Source organism: Tupaia chinensis, unplaced genomic scaffold (genome assembly GCF_000334495.1).
Source record: "Tupaia chinensis unplaced genomic scaffold, TupChi_1.0 Scaffold000678_1, whole genome shotgun sequence".
In the NCBI taxonomy this organism is placed as follows: Eukaryota; Metazoa; Chordata; class Mammalia; order Scandentia; family Tupaiidae; genus Tupaia; species Tupaia belangeri.
In genome coordinates, this window is record NW_006160202.1 from 1321005 (window position 1) to 1334744 (window position 13740).

The 13740-nt window shown below is 50.9% G+C and overlaps 2 protein-coding genes across 2 annotated transcripts in view; one reads left to right on the forward strand and one right to left on the reverse strand.

Moving 5' to 3' along the window:
* Positions 1-6502, forward strand: part of MOG (myelin oligodendrocyte glycoprotein) — a 17042-nt gene extending 10540 nt beyond the window's left edge. The window contains exons 3-8 of the mRNA XM_006160305.1: positions 738-851; positions 2104-2124; positions 3049-3069; positions 5501-5617; positions 5867-5887; positions 6290-6502. Coding sequence (XP_006160367.1) covers positions 738-851; positions 2104-2124; positions 3049-3069; positions 5501-5617; positions 5867-5887; positions 6290-6303 — 308 coding nt within the window. The 3' untranslated portion in view covers positions 6304-6502. The remainder of the gene's footprint in view (positions 1-737; positions 852-2103; positions 2125-3048; positions 3070-5500; positions 5618-5866; positions 5888-6289) is intronic.
* Positions 6503-6504: 2 nt separating this feature from the next.
* ZFP57 (ZFP57 zinc finger protein) lies at positions 6505-11533 on the reverse strand. The gene is made up of 5 exons (XM_014592340.1): positions 11507-11533; positions 11164-11364; positions 10322-10448; positions 9808-9912; positions 6505-8358 (listed from the first exon to the last, which is right to left on the reverse strand). The coding sequence occupies exons 1-5, from the start codon at positions 11531-11533 to the stop codon at positions 7259-7261; spliced, it is 1560 nt and encodes a 519-aa protein (XP_014447826.1). The 3' UTR covers positions 6505-7258.
* Between the last annotated feature and the right edge of the window lie 2207 nt (positions 11534-13740).

The following is a 13740-nucleotide window of genomic DNA, read 5'->3' on the forward strand; positions in this document are numbered from 1 at the left end:
TGCCTATAGGGCTAGTAAGCTCGCCAGAAAGACAGAGAGAGACAGAGAGACAGAAAGCAAGAAATCATCCCCCCAGGGGGGATGGCCACGCTGCAATCCCTTCTCCTCCATTCTCCTCTCGGGATCTTGGGCACGCGCGCACACGCGCCCGGCGTGAGTTTAAGCCACCAGATCTGAGACTCGAACCGCGGTCGGCTACATGGGAGTCCAGTGACATAGCCATTACGCTAACTGCTGATCCCTGGGCTACTATCTTTGAAACTTGTAATGTTCACTTCTTTCTTTCTTTATTTTTAAGAATTATTGGGGCCAGCAGGTGTCGTGGTGGTTAAGGTGCTGGACTCTCACAGGGCTGACCATAGTTCAAGTCCCAGACCTGGTGGCTTGCTTTCTCACTTTCCCTTTTGCTCTCTGGTCACATTTGAAAATAATAATAATAACAAATAAAGTTAAATAAAATAATTCTTAAAACAATTATTTATTTAATTTTGTCATTATTTTTTAATTTGCTATAGGACCTGTGTGTTCAACAGGGAGAGAGAAAGTGAGAAAGCAAGCTGCCAGGTACAGGACGCGAACCACAGTCGCCTCTGTAGGAGGCCAGCACCCTAACCACCATGCCACTTGCTGGCCTCGACATTCACTTCTCAATCTGATTTGTCAAGCCCCAGGCACTGCGTGTGGTGTAGCGCATCCAGCAGCAGCCAGCACCGTGCACTGTTGCTTCTGCCTTTCAGATCCCTTCTACTGGATCAACCCCGGGGTGCTGGTTCTCATCGCCGTTCTGCCTGTGCTCTTCCTGCAGATCACTGTGGGTCTGGTCTTCCTCTGTCTGCAGCGCAGACTGCGAGGTATGGGGCAGAGGGCAGATCAGAATCCTTCCCTGAAAGACCTGTCCACCTGTGAGTTCAGAAGTCCAAAATGTTCCATGTGAATGCTTTCATATGGCTAATAGGACCTTGCACTTCCTTTTAAGGTAAGCCTGGCATACAAGGCCTCATTTTACAGAGGGGCAACTGCAGCCAGGAGAGGTTCAGTGACATACTCGCAGCGACACGGCTTGTAAAGTAGCAGAGCTCAGGCCCTTGTCCCATACCTAAGATGTATGCAACCGGGAAAGGAGCTCCCAAGTCAGACAGGACCAGGCTGGGGGTTTTAAAGGAAGACGTCAGAATGAAAGTCCCCACCACATGGTAGTTACTCAGAAATGCTTTCCCCCTTCTTTTCCAGTCAACAGTGAGGAGTTGAGCTCAGCCTTCCGTCTCTTGGGCCCAGAGCATCCGCTCTGAGCTTCTCCCTTGATCAAGCGTTCTCCCCGACCTCAAAGCACGGGGGCCCTTTAGCTCCCTCCTCCCCACTCCAGAGGGTGGAAACAGCAGGAAGGGCACAGGAGGGCAGAGGGGGATTCTCACTGTGGGGTCAGTAGTGAGGCCTTTACTCTCGCACTGAATTCATCCCAGACGTCGGGTTATTTCTCAAGGCCTTCAGCCCACATAGCTGAGCAGAGACCCAGCAGCCTGAGCGTTGGGCCACCCGGGTTCGAGTTCCATCCCAGGCAATGAACTCAGCAAAACGCAGGTTCTGCGAGCCCAAGCCTCGGTTGTCCTGCCTGTCAAGTAAAGATAACACCCTCCCTTCTAAGTTATAGGGGATTAGAGGCCAAGTGTCATCCAAGTGTCAAGTGCAGAGCTGGCTACAAAGTGGCTGCTCACTGACCAGCTCACTGGCCAGCTCCTCTTCCCCTTCGGATGGGAAGCAGCTCCAGGTTTACAAAGTGACAGCAGCAGGACGGAGTGGCAGTATGACCTGAGAACTACCGAGAGGAAGCAAAGACAAGTGGGGGAACGATAAAACCCCAGGGTGGTTCGGGCACTGCTGTTTACTGAGGCTCTTTGCATCCTTAATTCCTATATTTAACCGAGACAATAACTGGGGGGAGAATCTGAACGCTTGGCTCCAAAACCAGTGTTCTTCCCACTCTGTCCAGGTTGTCTCCCAGACTGCAGAGAAACGACCCGCGCATGGGCCCAGAGGGCTGGCTGGAGAAGGGCCCCCACCTAGTCCAGAGCGGGAACTGAAAATGTTGTCTTTTTTCTCTTTTAGGAAAACTTCGAGCAGAGATAGGTGAGTTCCAGGCGCTCTTCCCCCCCAACTCCTCCCTTTCAGTCTCTTGGCATAACTGAAATGGCCTTCCCGGTACTCAGTGCCCCCTTCAGGTGGGAAGTTCATTATTTACAGTTCTTATTATGGGGAGCAGTGGGTGGCGTGGTCCTTAAGGTGCTGGACTCTCATGTGGCCAACTGCAGTTTGCATCCCAGGCCAGACAGCTTCCTTTCTCATTCTCCTTCTCTTTCTCTCTCTGGTGAACATAAAAGCAAAATAGCAAAAAAAAAAATACATATATATATTTATATATTGAGAGAGAGAATAATTCTTTTTTAAAAATTTCTATTACCAGCCAGGAGTTAGAGGTAGATATAAAATCCTACAGCTTCTCTTCCTCTATTGTGTTATGACTAGAACAAATTCTCTTGTCAGAAGACATGCTTACTCAGCAAAGAGAGCGAGAGAAAGGGAGTAAGCACCCCTCAGTGGGGAATCCATGCCACAATCCCTTCTCCATTTCTATAATTCTTTTTTAAAAATTTCTATTACCAGCCAGGAGTTAGAGGTAGATATAAAATCCTACAGCTTCTCTTCCTCTATTGTGTTATGACTAGAACAAATTCTCTTGTCAGAAGACATGCTTACTCAGCAAAGAGAGCGAGAGAAAGGGAGTAAGCACCCCTCAGTGGGGAATCCATGCCACAATCCCTTCTCCATTTCTCCAGCCTGCTGGGATCCTTCTCATGCATGCGCTTATGCCCAGCGTGCATTTCAAGCCACTGAGGTTGAGATTTCAGATGTGGTTAACCATGTGGAATCTGGCTCTCCTAATCACGAGGCCGGGCCAACTAGAACCAATTTTAGGTGATGAAATAACAACTAAGAAAATAAAGTAGCCTCTTTGAGGCTCTACTAAGTTGATTTTTCATTTGTTCTTTTCAGAGAATCTTCACCGGACTTTTGGTAAGTATTGCCATATCCTGGGCTTCCCAGGGCCACTTGGTGTTTCCCTGGGGCTCGGGGCCAACAAGGACTCCTGGCTTCTGCTTGGTCCCCTCCCGCTCTCCCCCCGACCCCCTTGAATAAGTCGGCATTTGCACTTAGGACTGGTAAGGTAATAGCAAAGAACTATATGTGACTCTTGTGTCTGGCACTGAACTAACAGCTTTACAAATGTGAATTAATTCTGTTAAGTCCTTGTACACGTTATTTTTCTTTCCAGGAATTATAAAATGGATGTAAACACATCTTTGGCACATACATTTAGGGTCTAGTTGAGAAGGTATAACTGAACTTGAACTAATGGGACAAAAAAAGATATGTATAATCCACTCTATGTATCCACGAGGCAGAATGAGTTGTTGGAAGTACAGAATGAGTAACTACCTATGACTAATCAGGGAAGATTTCTTGGAGGAAGAATGAAGCCACCAAGCCCCTCCCCGACAAGGGCATGGTCATGGTAGACTGTCCAGTGCCTAAGGACGATGTCTAGAACAGAAAGGCATGCAATATTTGTTGAATAAATATTGCAGGAATTTGAAGACTTTTGTAAGTGCTGGCACACAGTATTAGACAGAACAGCGATTACCCGCTTTGAGCACTTTCACCTGTGTGTACTTGCCAGACAGAGCAGCACCTTCCAGTGGGGTGTGGTTCCGCCAGCATGCTTTCTAGGCTGCAGGGGCTGGGAGTCAGACCGCACAAGCAGCCATGTAGCATCGGGCTCCTGTATCCACCAGGCAGCAGAGCTGGCCCAGCTCTGGGCAACCTTTCCGAATGGCCTCTCCTGAGGCTGTAGGTGACCTCTCTCTTCTCTCCCTGGCACCTGCCACGCATGAAGGTTTCACCCTAGGATTTAAGACGTCAGGCCCGTGTGCAGACCTCATGCATCTTAGTGCATGACTGCGTTGGTAACAGAAATATCTGAGACTGGGTGAGTTTGTAATGAAACAGGGCTTATTTACTTACAAATCTGGCATCTGTAAAGCACAAAAACATCACAAATGGTGGAAGGCATCATCAGGTTAAGTTTTTACCTTCTTAATCCCATTAAAATCACTGAAAACATACATTTTGGGGGCACATAGTCAAACCACTGAGTGTACACACGCACACACACAGAGACACACCCAAACACAGTCTCTGAATGACCAACAGGCAGGAATAGGGTCTTTTGGAGGACTTAAACATCAAAAGTCTTGACTCTTTTTTGCACCATGAATCTCTTTGGCAGCCTGGTCAAGTCTAATGGGCTCCTTCCCTGAATAACATTTTTAAAAGTATATACAATACATAGGACTATGAAGAAAACCATTGTAATTAGTTAGCAGCATATAAACAAAGTTGTAATATAGTAATTTAACAGTGTAGCAGCAAGTCTAACAACTCATATAATTTCAAAATATTGACAAACATATAAAAAGTATTTTAAGGGGCCAGCAGATGGCACAGTCCACAAAGTGCTGGACTCCTATGTGGTCAACCAGTTTGAGTCCCAGACCCAGTGGCTTGAAACTCACATCAGGCGCATGTGTGTGCATGCCCAAAATCCTCAGAAGAGAATAGAGAAGGGACTGTGGTATGGTCACAATCCCCACGGGGAGGTGTGGGGGTGATTTTTTGCTTTCTGTCTCTGTTGAATACATGTACCCTATAGCAAAAATCTCTCAAAAAAAATTTTTTTGAGATATGTGACAATTCTACTTCAGTTAGAGGCTAGTAAAAATAAAGATGTGCTTTCTCATCCAAGTTCATGAACTCTCTGGGTTCTGTCCTGAGTTCTTCGGTGTTCTTGGACCCCAGCTTAAGAAATCTAATTAGCAGTTAGCGTAATGGCTATGTCGCTGGACTCCCACGTAGTCGACAGCGGTTTGCATCCCAGACCCGGTGGCTTGAAACTCACGCTGGGCACGTGTGCGTGTGTGCCCAAGATCCCAAGAGGAGAATGGAGAAGGGATTGCAGCGTGACCATCTCCCCTGGGGGGTGATTTCTCGCTTTCTGTCTCTATGTCTCTGTCTGGCGAGCGCATGCGCCCTATAGTGAAAACCTCTCCAAAAAAAAAGAGAAAAATCTAATGAAAAGGTATGAGCAGGTGGCATAATGGTTACATCACTGGACTCCCATGTAGTCAACTGCGGTTCGAGTCCCAGACCTGGTGACTTAAACTCACACTAGGTTTGTGTGCCCAAAACCCCAAGAGGAGAATGGAGAAGGGACTGCAGTGTGGTCATCTCCCCAAGAGGTGATTTCTTGCTGTCTCTCTGGCAAGCACACACACCCTATAGCAAAAAATCTCTCTCTTCTAAAATCAAACAAAAATTCTAATTAAAAAAGGTGGGTGGGGTGTGAGAGGAAGCACGTTAACCCTGTCTGTTCTGGTGAACAATTCAGATCCCCACTTTCTGAGAGTGCCCTGCTGGAAGATAACCCTGTTTGTAATCGTGCCGGTTCTTGGACCCCTGGTGGCCTTGATCATCTGCTACAACTGGCTGCACCGAAGACTGGCAGGTGCAGTGGCTGGGCAGGAAACTGGGACACTGAGCAGGGGGGACCAAGTCAGTCCTGAATAGGACCAGAGAGCAGGACCAGAGCTCAAGATCTGGGGCACCAGGATAGTCCTCCTCCTGTCCATGCCCAGCCCCTGGGGTCCCTCAGTGGAAAGGGACGTGTGGGTCACTCCCAACGTCCACAGGGAGGATGTGGGGGAGGGAGTCGTTACCCTCCACTGACCGCCTATTTGCTTCTCTTTGTTTTCAGGACAATTTCTTGAAGAACTAAGTAAGTTCTCTTCTCTTTCTCGTAAGCTGAGAATCACAAGCCAGTAAGGGAGACAGAAGCAGCAAGAGGGGCTTTGTTGAGGGACCACAGTACCAGGGGAAAGGAGGCATGGAGAGCACAGGCCGATGGCTCCTCCTGTGAGGTGGACACCCAGGGGGCCAGCGGTCAGAGGCCAGCTAGGCAGAGGAGACGACAGGAAGCACCGCATCTGCCCCTGACCTGCTCCACCCTGTGTCTGCAGCAGGAACCCCACTCTAGCTGGCCTTTCCTACTCTCTGCAAGAATCCCCCCGAGGCAGGCGCAGAGACAAGATGGCCCCACAGGGTTGTGTTCCTGGTTCAATGATTTTGTGGCAGAAATGACTGGTATCGATTTTTTAAGTTATTTTTCTCTTTCTTCTAGGAAACCCGTTCTGAGTGATGTGGCATCTTGGCAGGGGTGGAGCAGAGCCTGGTTGGTCCGGGGATTGGTCCGTGGGGCCGGGGCCACCTCACCCACCAAGTTGCACTCACTGGCCTCTTTGCTACAGGGGCCTCCAATCTACACCTCCAGCAACACTCAGAATTCAAATAGAATTCATTTCCCTTTTCTGTCATGTGCTTTTCCCCTTTCTTTCTCCCTGTGGCTATCTACATCTTTCACCCCTCTCTCCTATCTTCCGTTTGGAAGCCTTGCCTGGCTCAGGCCAGGCGGGTTTCCAGGACAGGGGACAGGAGCCTCCTTGTTACAAATCACAGCACACCAATCTCGCAGATGGCGGTCGTCTCTTCCAGGGTCGCAGTCCGGTCGGGCAGAGCTCAAAGGTGTGGAAGGTAGAAGGGAACAGCATGAGTCCGAAACATCAGAGAGCTGAGTGAACTGCAGGGGCGGGTATGGAAGCCCTAAGGAAAACTGGAGGTGGAGAGCACCTCGAATCCTGGCAGAGCTCATCAGGCAGCGGCCTATCGGCCTATCGCACCTGGGGAAGCGAGGGGTGGGGACTGGGCAACATGCCTGCTTTAGACCTGTCCTCTCTGCGTCCACACCTCAGACTCTCCCTGCGCTTGTCCCTCCCCTCCCATCTTTAGATCTACCAGAGTTTCCACTGTTTTCGTCAACAAGGACTGCTTCATGCCTTCAGACACAAAGAAACAAGCGAGGTGCTAACTAATAACATGGGTTTCCTGTGCATAGGTCCCTTTTCTCTTGTATCTCCTTCATCAGCCTCAGCTCTGCATCCCAGCCTCCTTGCCCGGAGGTCGGGCCTCAGGAAAACCAAACAGAAGACCTCAGTCTGAGAGGCCGTTTGCTCAGGTTTCCAGGCTCTCACTGCCTCCTGTGCCTGCCTTCTGCCTTCCCCCTCCTGGGGGTGCGGGTCCTAGGAGACCCATCTCATCCATGCTCCTGCCCCTTCTCAGGCACAGGGGCAGCATCGCGACAGAAGCCAAGCCACTGACCCAGGAGCACCCGGCACTTGTGCGGGCTGCCCGCCCGCAGTTCCTTGCCTCTGTAGCTCCTCCAGTGACCCACGAGGCCCTCCTTGTCCCCGAAGCAGAGGTCGCAGACTGGGCAGCGGTAGCTCTTTTGTTTCCCGTGGGTCTGCTGGTGCCTGACCCGCTCGGAGAAGGAGACGAAGGACTTGCCACAATGGCAGCAGCGGTGGGGCTGCTCTGTGAGGTGGGCCTTCTGGTGGCTAGAGAGGCAGGATCTCTTGCTGAACGTCAGGGGACAATGGGGGCAGGAGAACACATCAAGTCTGGAGGGCTTCCCTGAACGGGAGTCGGATCTGGCATTCGGGCAGGAGGGTGGCTGCTCCCCGGTCACAGGCGCTTGGTTAACTATAGGTGGCTGGGTTTGGGTCACTGGATCGTCAGTTTTAAATACAGAGTCCTGGGTCCCGACCACTGGGGCATGGTTCCCGTCCGCAAACCCCTGCATGGCCCTCTGGCTGCAGCCAAGTGTCGGGAACCCAGCGGTGGCACCTGCAGTCCTCATGCTATGGTCCTGGTTTTCAGCCAGCGGCTCCTGGTTTTGGTGTGTCTTCTGGTGGCGTTTGAGCTCAGACTGGTCCCGGAAGCCCTTCCCACACACAGGGCAGGAGTGGGGCCGGTACCCCAGATGGGCGCGGCGATGACGACTCAGTCCAGAAGCGTCACAGTAGGTCTTGTCACAGAGCGAGCAACGGAAGGGCCTCTCCCCAAGATGCATGCGTCTGTGGTAGCTGAGGGCCTTGGGGTTCCGAAACAGCCTCCCGCACTGGCTGCAGGCGTTGGTCTGTGTGGGGCTGTGAACAAACTGGTGGCTCAGGAGGTAGGAACGCCTGCTGAAACTCCTGCCACAGGTGTGGCAGGAATAGGGGGGCCCAGCTGGGGTCCTGTCCCCAGGCCCAGTTACGGCCGTTGGGCTCTGGCCTGCCCTTGTGCAAACATGGACCTTCTCGTCACTAGTATCCTCTTCTCTGTGACCTTGGTCTCGAAGTTCCTCCTTCCTGCCTCCTGTGGTGAGTGCGGAAGAACAAGATTCACTCTGCGAATGCCAACACAAGCTCCCCGTTCAGTCCACGCCACATCCCCTCTTTCTGCCCTTCCCCCCTTACCTTTGGATCTCATATGCTATAGAAAAGAAAAAAAAAAAAAAACAACTTTTGTTTTTCAAATGATAAGCAAATAAAAGTGTAACTGGAACCTTAACCATATCAGAGATCTAAATTTTAACCTAAAATCAGTTCTTGAAATCCCTTCTCTTCAGTTTGCTATATGAATGCCTGAGCTTGTGTTCACCGGAGAGGGAAACTGAAAGATCACCCCAAAATGGGGACGGCCACACCATAATCCCCTGTCCTCACTTTCCTCTCAGGATTATTGGGCATATACACATCCCCAGCAGTTTTATCAAGCTACCAGGTATGGGTCTTGAACTACGTGGTCAGCCACTTGAGATCCAGCCGCCTTAACCACCATGCCACCTGGCTGACCTCCAAATCCCTTGTCTTTTACTCTCGGTATTTTGCTCACACTCCCTCAGAGCTTCCAGACACTCACAGGTGATCACTCAATGTACCATGCAAATTAGAACACCTGTGAGTGAAAGTGCTGTAATTAATCATCAAAGGCCAGCCCATGGCTTAGGGGTTAGAGTCAGATCCCATATAGCCCACCGCAGTCTGAACCCCAGCCTCAGTGGCTGGAGAAGGTGTGGTCAGCAGGGCCACTTCTCTCTCAACTTCTTACTCTACTTCCCTACTCCAACTCAGCATAAAGTTCATCTCCCTGCTCTTTTGTCTTAGAAAAACCTCCCACCTACCCCCAGGTTATTTATGTCTTTCTTCTGTGAGAGAGACCGGCATCCCCGGTAGGGCCTTCACCTCACAGCCCACTCCCAGCTTCAGGGAGCCCAGGGTCACAGGTATGCACACATCCAGGTGCTCAGGGTGGTCTCCAGATGTGACTGAAGCCGTCCCATACGGGCCAGCCCTGCAGAGCACACCACCACTGTGACACCATCTGGCCCAGAAAAAACTTCAAAGGGAAAGTGAGAAGTCACCTTCCAGGGGGATGGCCATGCCACAGTCCCTTCCCCTCCATTTTCCTTTAGGGGTTTTGGGCACACATGCACACCTACCCAATGTGGGGTCTGACTCAAGCCGCAGCTGGCCGTGTGGTTTGAGTCACCAGCCACCTTGACTACCATGCTTTGGGCTGACCCCAGAAAGAACTTTCTAATCAAAGCAGTATTATTGACATACAATTCACACCTAACCTCTCAATCCCTAGAAAGGGAAGATATTTGTCTTGAACAAGGGACTGGAGCCTGTGACTGAGATGTCTTCCAGTCCAAGTCTGCTCAGGCAGGAGAGAAGTCGGCCAGAGAGTGTACACGGAGCCTCGATCTCAGTCAGCTCTCCGTCCTTCCTGGGGTCACGTGGGCTCTGCCAGTCTTACCTGAGAGGCGGCCTTCTCTGTCTGGGAGACGGAGCGCTGCTCTCCACCGTGCCTCCTCTTGCTCAAGCTTGCTGATCAGACCCGGTTTAGGCAGAAAGCTTCTGGCTGGCAAGTAGGAAGGAGACAAAGAGCTGGGTTGGTTTCAGGCCCGGCCCCTCCACACCTGCTGGGGACAATAGGCTACCCCTGTATCCTTGGTCTAAGAACCACATCTGGGGCACTGAGATGCAGGGAGACAGTCACACGGCCAGCTCCAGCCAAGTACCTGGCTGGATGAAGACACAGGTCTGGTGTCTGGAGAACACTGGTATCACTCACAAGAGCTGTCTCTGCCTTCACGCAGGGTTTCATTTCTTTTCCTCTTACCCTTGGGCTTAATGACCCGGATCATCCACACCTGGAAGGTAGATCACCAGGTGCTGAAGCTAACTCTGAGCTGATCTACCGCCCAGAGGAGTCAGGTGTTCCAGGGCCCTAGCACAGAGGGCTTGCCTCCTTGTCCCCAGCCTCTTACCCACAGATGCCAAGTTCTTGAAGGTTTCCGACATAACATCCTGGTAAAGGGCCCTCTGACTGGCAGCTAGACATTCCCACTCTTCCTGAGTGAAATTCACTGCCACATCCTCAAAGGTGACTGGCTTCTGGAAGAGCAGGAGAGACTCAGGGTGTCTGTATATTTTTGGGGGTGGGGGGAGTTTTTTGCTATAGGGCGCATGTGCTTGCCAGACAGAGAGAGACAGAGAGACAGAAAGTGAGAAATCACCCCCTACGGAGAATGGCCATGCCACAATCCCTCCTCCATTCTCCTCTCGGGATCTTGGGCGCGCACACATACGCGCCCGGCGTGAGTTTTAAGCCACCGGGTCCGGGACGCGAACCACAGTCAACTACATGGGAGTCCAGTGACATAACCATTACGCTAACTGCTGGTCCCAGGGTGTCTGTATCTTACAGAGACTGACAACTAGCCCCGAGGTTCAGAGAACTTGCAATCTACAAGAAAAATAAGCCACGGAAGGAAGAGAGAAATAGGAAAAGATGCACGAAGCCCACAACCGTGAGGTACAGAAAGGAAGGATGGAGTGAGAGGAGGAAAAATATATGGGGAAAGGAAATATGAATAGTAAATATAAATAGAAAAAATAAAGCAAAGGAAGAAAGATGCCACTCTGACAAATTTCAGAAGTATCCCACAAAGGACGCCAGGGTGATGGGAGACGTGAAAGGGCTGGAGCTCCTTCTGGGTGTGCTTCAGCCTGAAACGACCTGAGACCCCATCTGACCTCAGGCAGGGGGAGATGAAAGAGCTCCTTGAGCCCAGGGCCCTGTCCCCCTTCTCTGGCTCGGTCTCCTCACCTTCACCCAGGCCTTCCGCCAGCACTCTCTCTTCATGGCTTCCCTCAGGCCTTCCGCCAACTCGTGCACCCGAGGGAGTGACTTCTGTACAGGTTCAATCAGCTCCAGCTGGCCAGATCTCTTCCTGGTGTCTCTTTCTAGCTTTATCCACTGCCGGCCTGGCCCCCTGGACCGAATGGACTCCTTCCTGGGGCAAAGGACCTCTCAGGAGCATGGGCAGAAGGAAAGGCCCTGCCAAGACCCCAGGAGCTGATACGCTCCCCTGTGACAAACACTGCTCCACAGCGCTGTCTTCTTTTACTGTCCTACTGTCCAGCTTCTCCTCTTTCACGGCTGAAAGTACCTTTGGGTGCCTCAAGGTGTAGACCATACAGTTCAGGATTCTGGCCACCTAGGGTTCAGCCGTCATTGTCCAGTAGTGCCAGGGTGGGGTGGGCCTCTGCCTCTGTCCTGCCCGTTCCTAGCCACAGCTGGTGCCCTCCTCTGGGATCCTGAGGTCGGGGAGAAACAAAGCACATCAGTAAGGAAGAGTAAGAAACAGCAGCTTCCCTGTTGGACTGGCTACTGAAACCGTAACTGACCCGTGCTCTGTGCATGGAACCTCTCATAGGGCCCATGAAGTAACGATTACAGCCCCATCATAAGAACAGAAATTCAGAGATGCGAACTGACTTCTCCAAGGACACTCGTGATCCACAAGAGAGTTAGTGTTCGAACCCCAGACTCAGGACCACTGACAACACATGCCGGGGTGGCCAGGCCTGGGTCTGTCAGGAACCACCTTGAGTGAGTCCCTGCATTCTTTCTAACCTGGCTTCATCAGAAATATAAAAACAAAGGAGACACTCTCAGAGCAGCCATGGTGGCACAGGCGAGGGCACCACTTTGCAGTACTGGAACCACGTGGGAAGGCCAGGCGGACCTTGACACGTCAGACACATCCCTGAGTGTGCCATGACCCTGGCTGGCTGGGAGGTGGGGGGGACTGTGAGACGCCAAGACCCTGGGGAGTCTCACGTAATAAAGAAGGGGGCGAGCAGCAGACGGTGGAGGGCCGTAAAGCAAACACTCCGCGTGCGATCCCAGGTGGGAAGGGTCCCGGTTCAGGGACTTTCCTGAGTATGCTGGGCACACGCCTGCCCATGACTGGGGCTGGCGAAAGCTGGGGTGGAATTCAGCATCAGAACCCTGTTGAGGTTACAGTTTGTCTCTCTTTCAGAAAAAATATTTTTTTAAAAGAAAAGGACAAAAGTCAACCCCCACGTCTAGCAGCTACTGTCTGTCTCTCAAAAGAAATAATTTTTTTAAAGAAAAAGACAAAAGTCAACCCCCACGTCTAGCAGCTAAGGGAGCCAAATCCCGCATGGTTGACGGGCTGGAATCCCACACCAGCAGCTTGAAAAACATTCCGGGTTGGGGCTAGTAGTTAGCATAGTGGTTGGGGCGCTGGACTCTCACATGACCAACCACTGTTTGAGTCCCAGGCCTAGAGGCTCGAAATTCATGCTGGGTACATGCGTGTGCATGCCCAAAATCCCAAGAGGAGAATAGAGCAGGGATTGTGGAGCAGCCATCCTCCCTGGGGGTGATTTCTCACTCTCTCTCTGCAAGCTCACATGCCCTACAGCAATTTCTCTATCACAAAAATTAATAAATAAATAGTAAATTCTGGGATTGTTCGCCCACATGCCCCAAATCCCAACAAGACAGAGAAGTGGAGGAGGAGGGACTGCAGCATGACCATACCCCTCTAAGTGATGCTTTTTCTCCCTGTCTCTGGAGGCATACGTGCTCTCTGGCAAAGAAAAAAAGAGACTATATTTTTTATTTGCCCAGAGGACATGCATTCACTAGAAAGAGATAGAGACAAGCAGGCAGTGAGAAAGCCCCCCCCACCATGGTCACACCTCTCCCTTCGCCCATCTTGTGTGATTTTGGTCACACACATGTGCTAGAATGTTTCTCAAGCCGTTAGGTCCAAGATTCGAACAGTGCAGTGAACCATGTGGGATCCAGCTGCCTTACCACCATGCCACTGGCTGGCCCAATACTCTTGATTTTTTTTTAAAGAAATAGTTTTTATTATTTTTTTAATTTGACCAGACAGAGAGAGAAGCATGCATTCACTAGAGAGAGAGAGAGACAGAGACAAACAGGCAGTGAGAAAGTCCCCCCGCCATGGTCACGCTTCTCCCTTCGCCCATCTTGTGTGATTTTGGTCACACACATGTGCTAGAATGTTTCTCAAGCCGTTAGGTCCAAGATTCGAACAGTGCAGTGAACCATGTGGGATCCAGCTGCCTTACCACCATGCCACTGGCTGGCCCAATACTCTCTTGATTTTTTTTTAAAGAAATAGTTTTTATTATTTTTTTAATTTGACCAGACAGAGAGAGAGAGAAAGGGAAAGTGAAAAACCAAGTCACCAGGTCTGGGACTTAAACCACAGTCAGCCATGTGGGAGTCCAACACCTTAACCACTATGCCACCTGCTGGCCCCACAATAGTCTCTCTTATTTTTATTTGCTCACTTATTTTTGGGGAGAGGTTTTTGCTATCGTGCTCACATGCTCGCCA

Coding starts and splice junctions, on each gene's coding strand:
- ZFP57 (XM_014592340.1), bottom strand. CDS start 11,533: ATGGTCTACACCTTGAGGCACCCAAAG. Junction 10,449..11,163: donor GGCGGAAGGCCTGGGTGAAG/GTGAGGAGACCG, acceptor CTGCTCTTCCAG/AAGCCAGTCACCTTTGAGGA. Junction 8,359..9,807: donor CAGAGAAGGCCGCCTCTCAG/GTAAGACTGGCA, acceptor TCACCACAGGAG/GCAGGAAGGAGGAACTTCGA.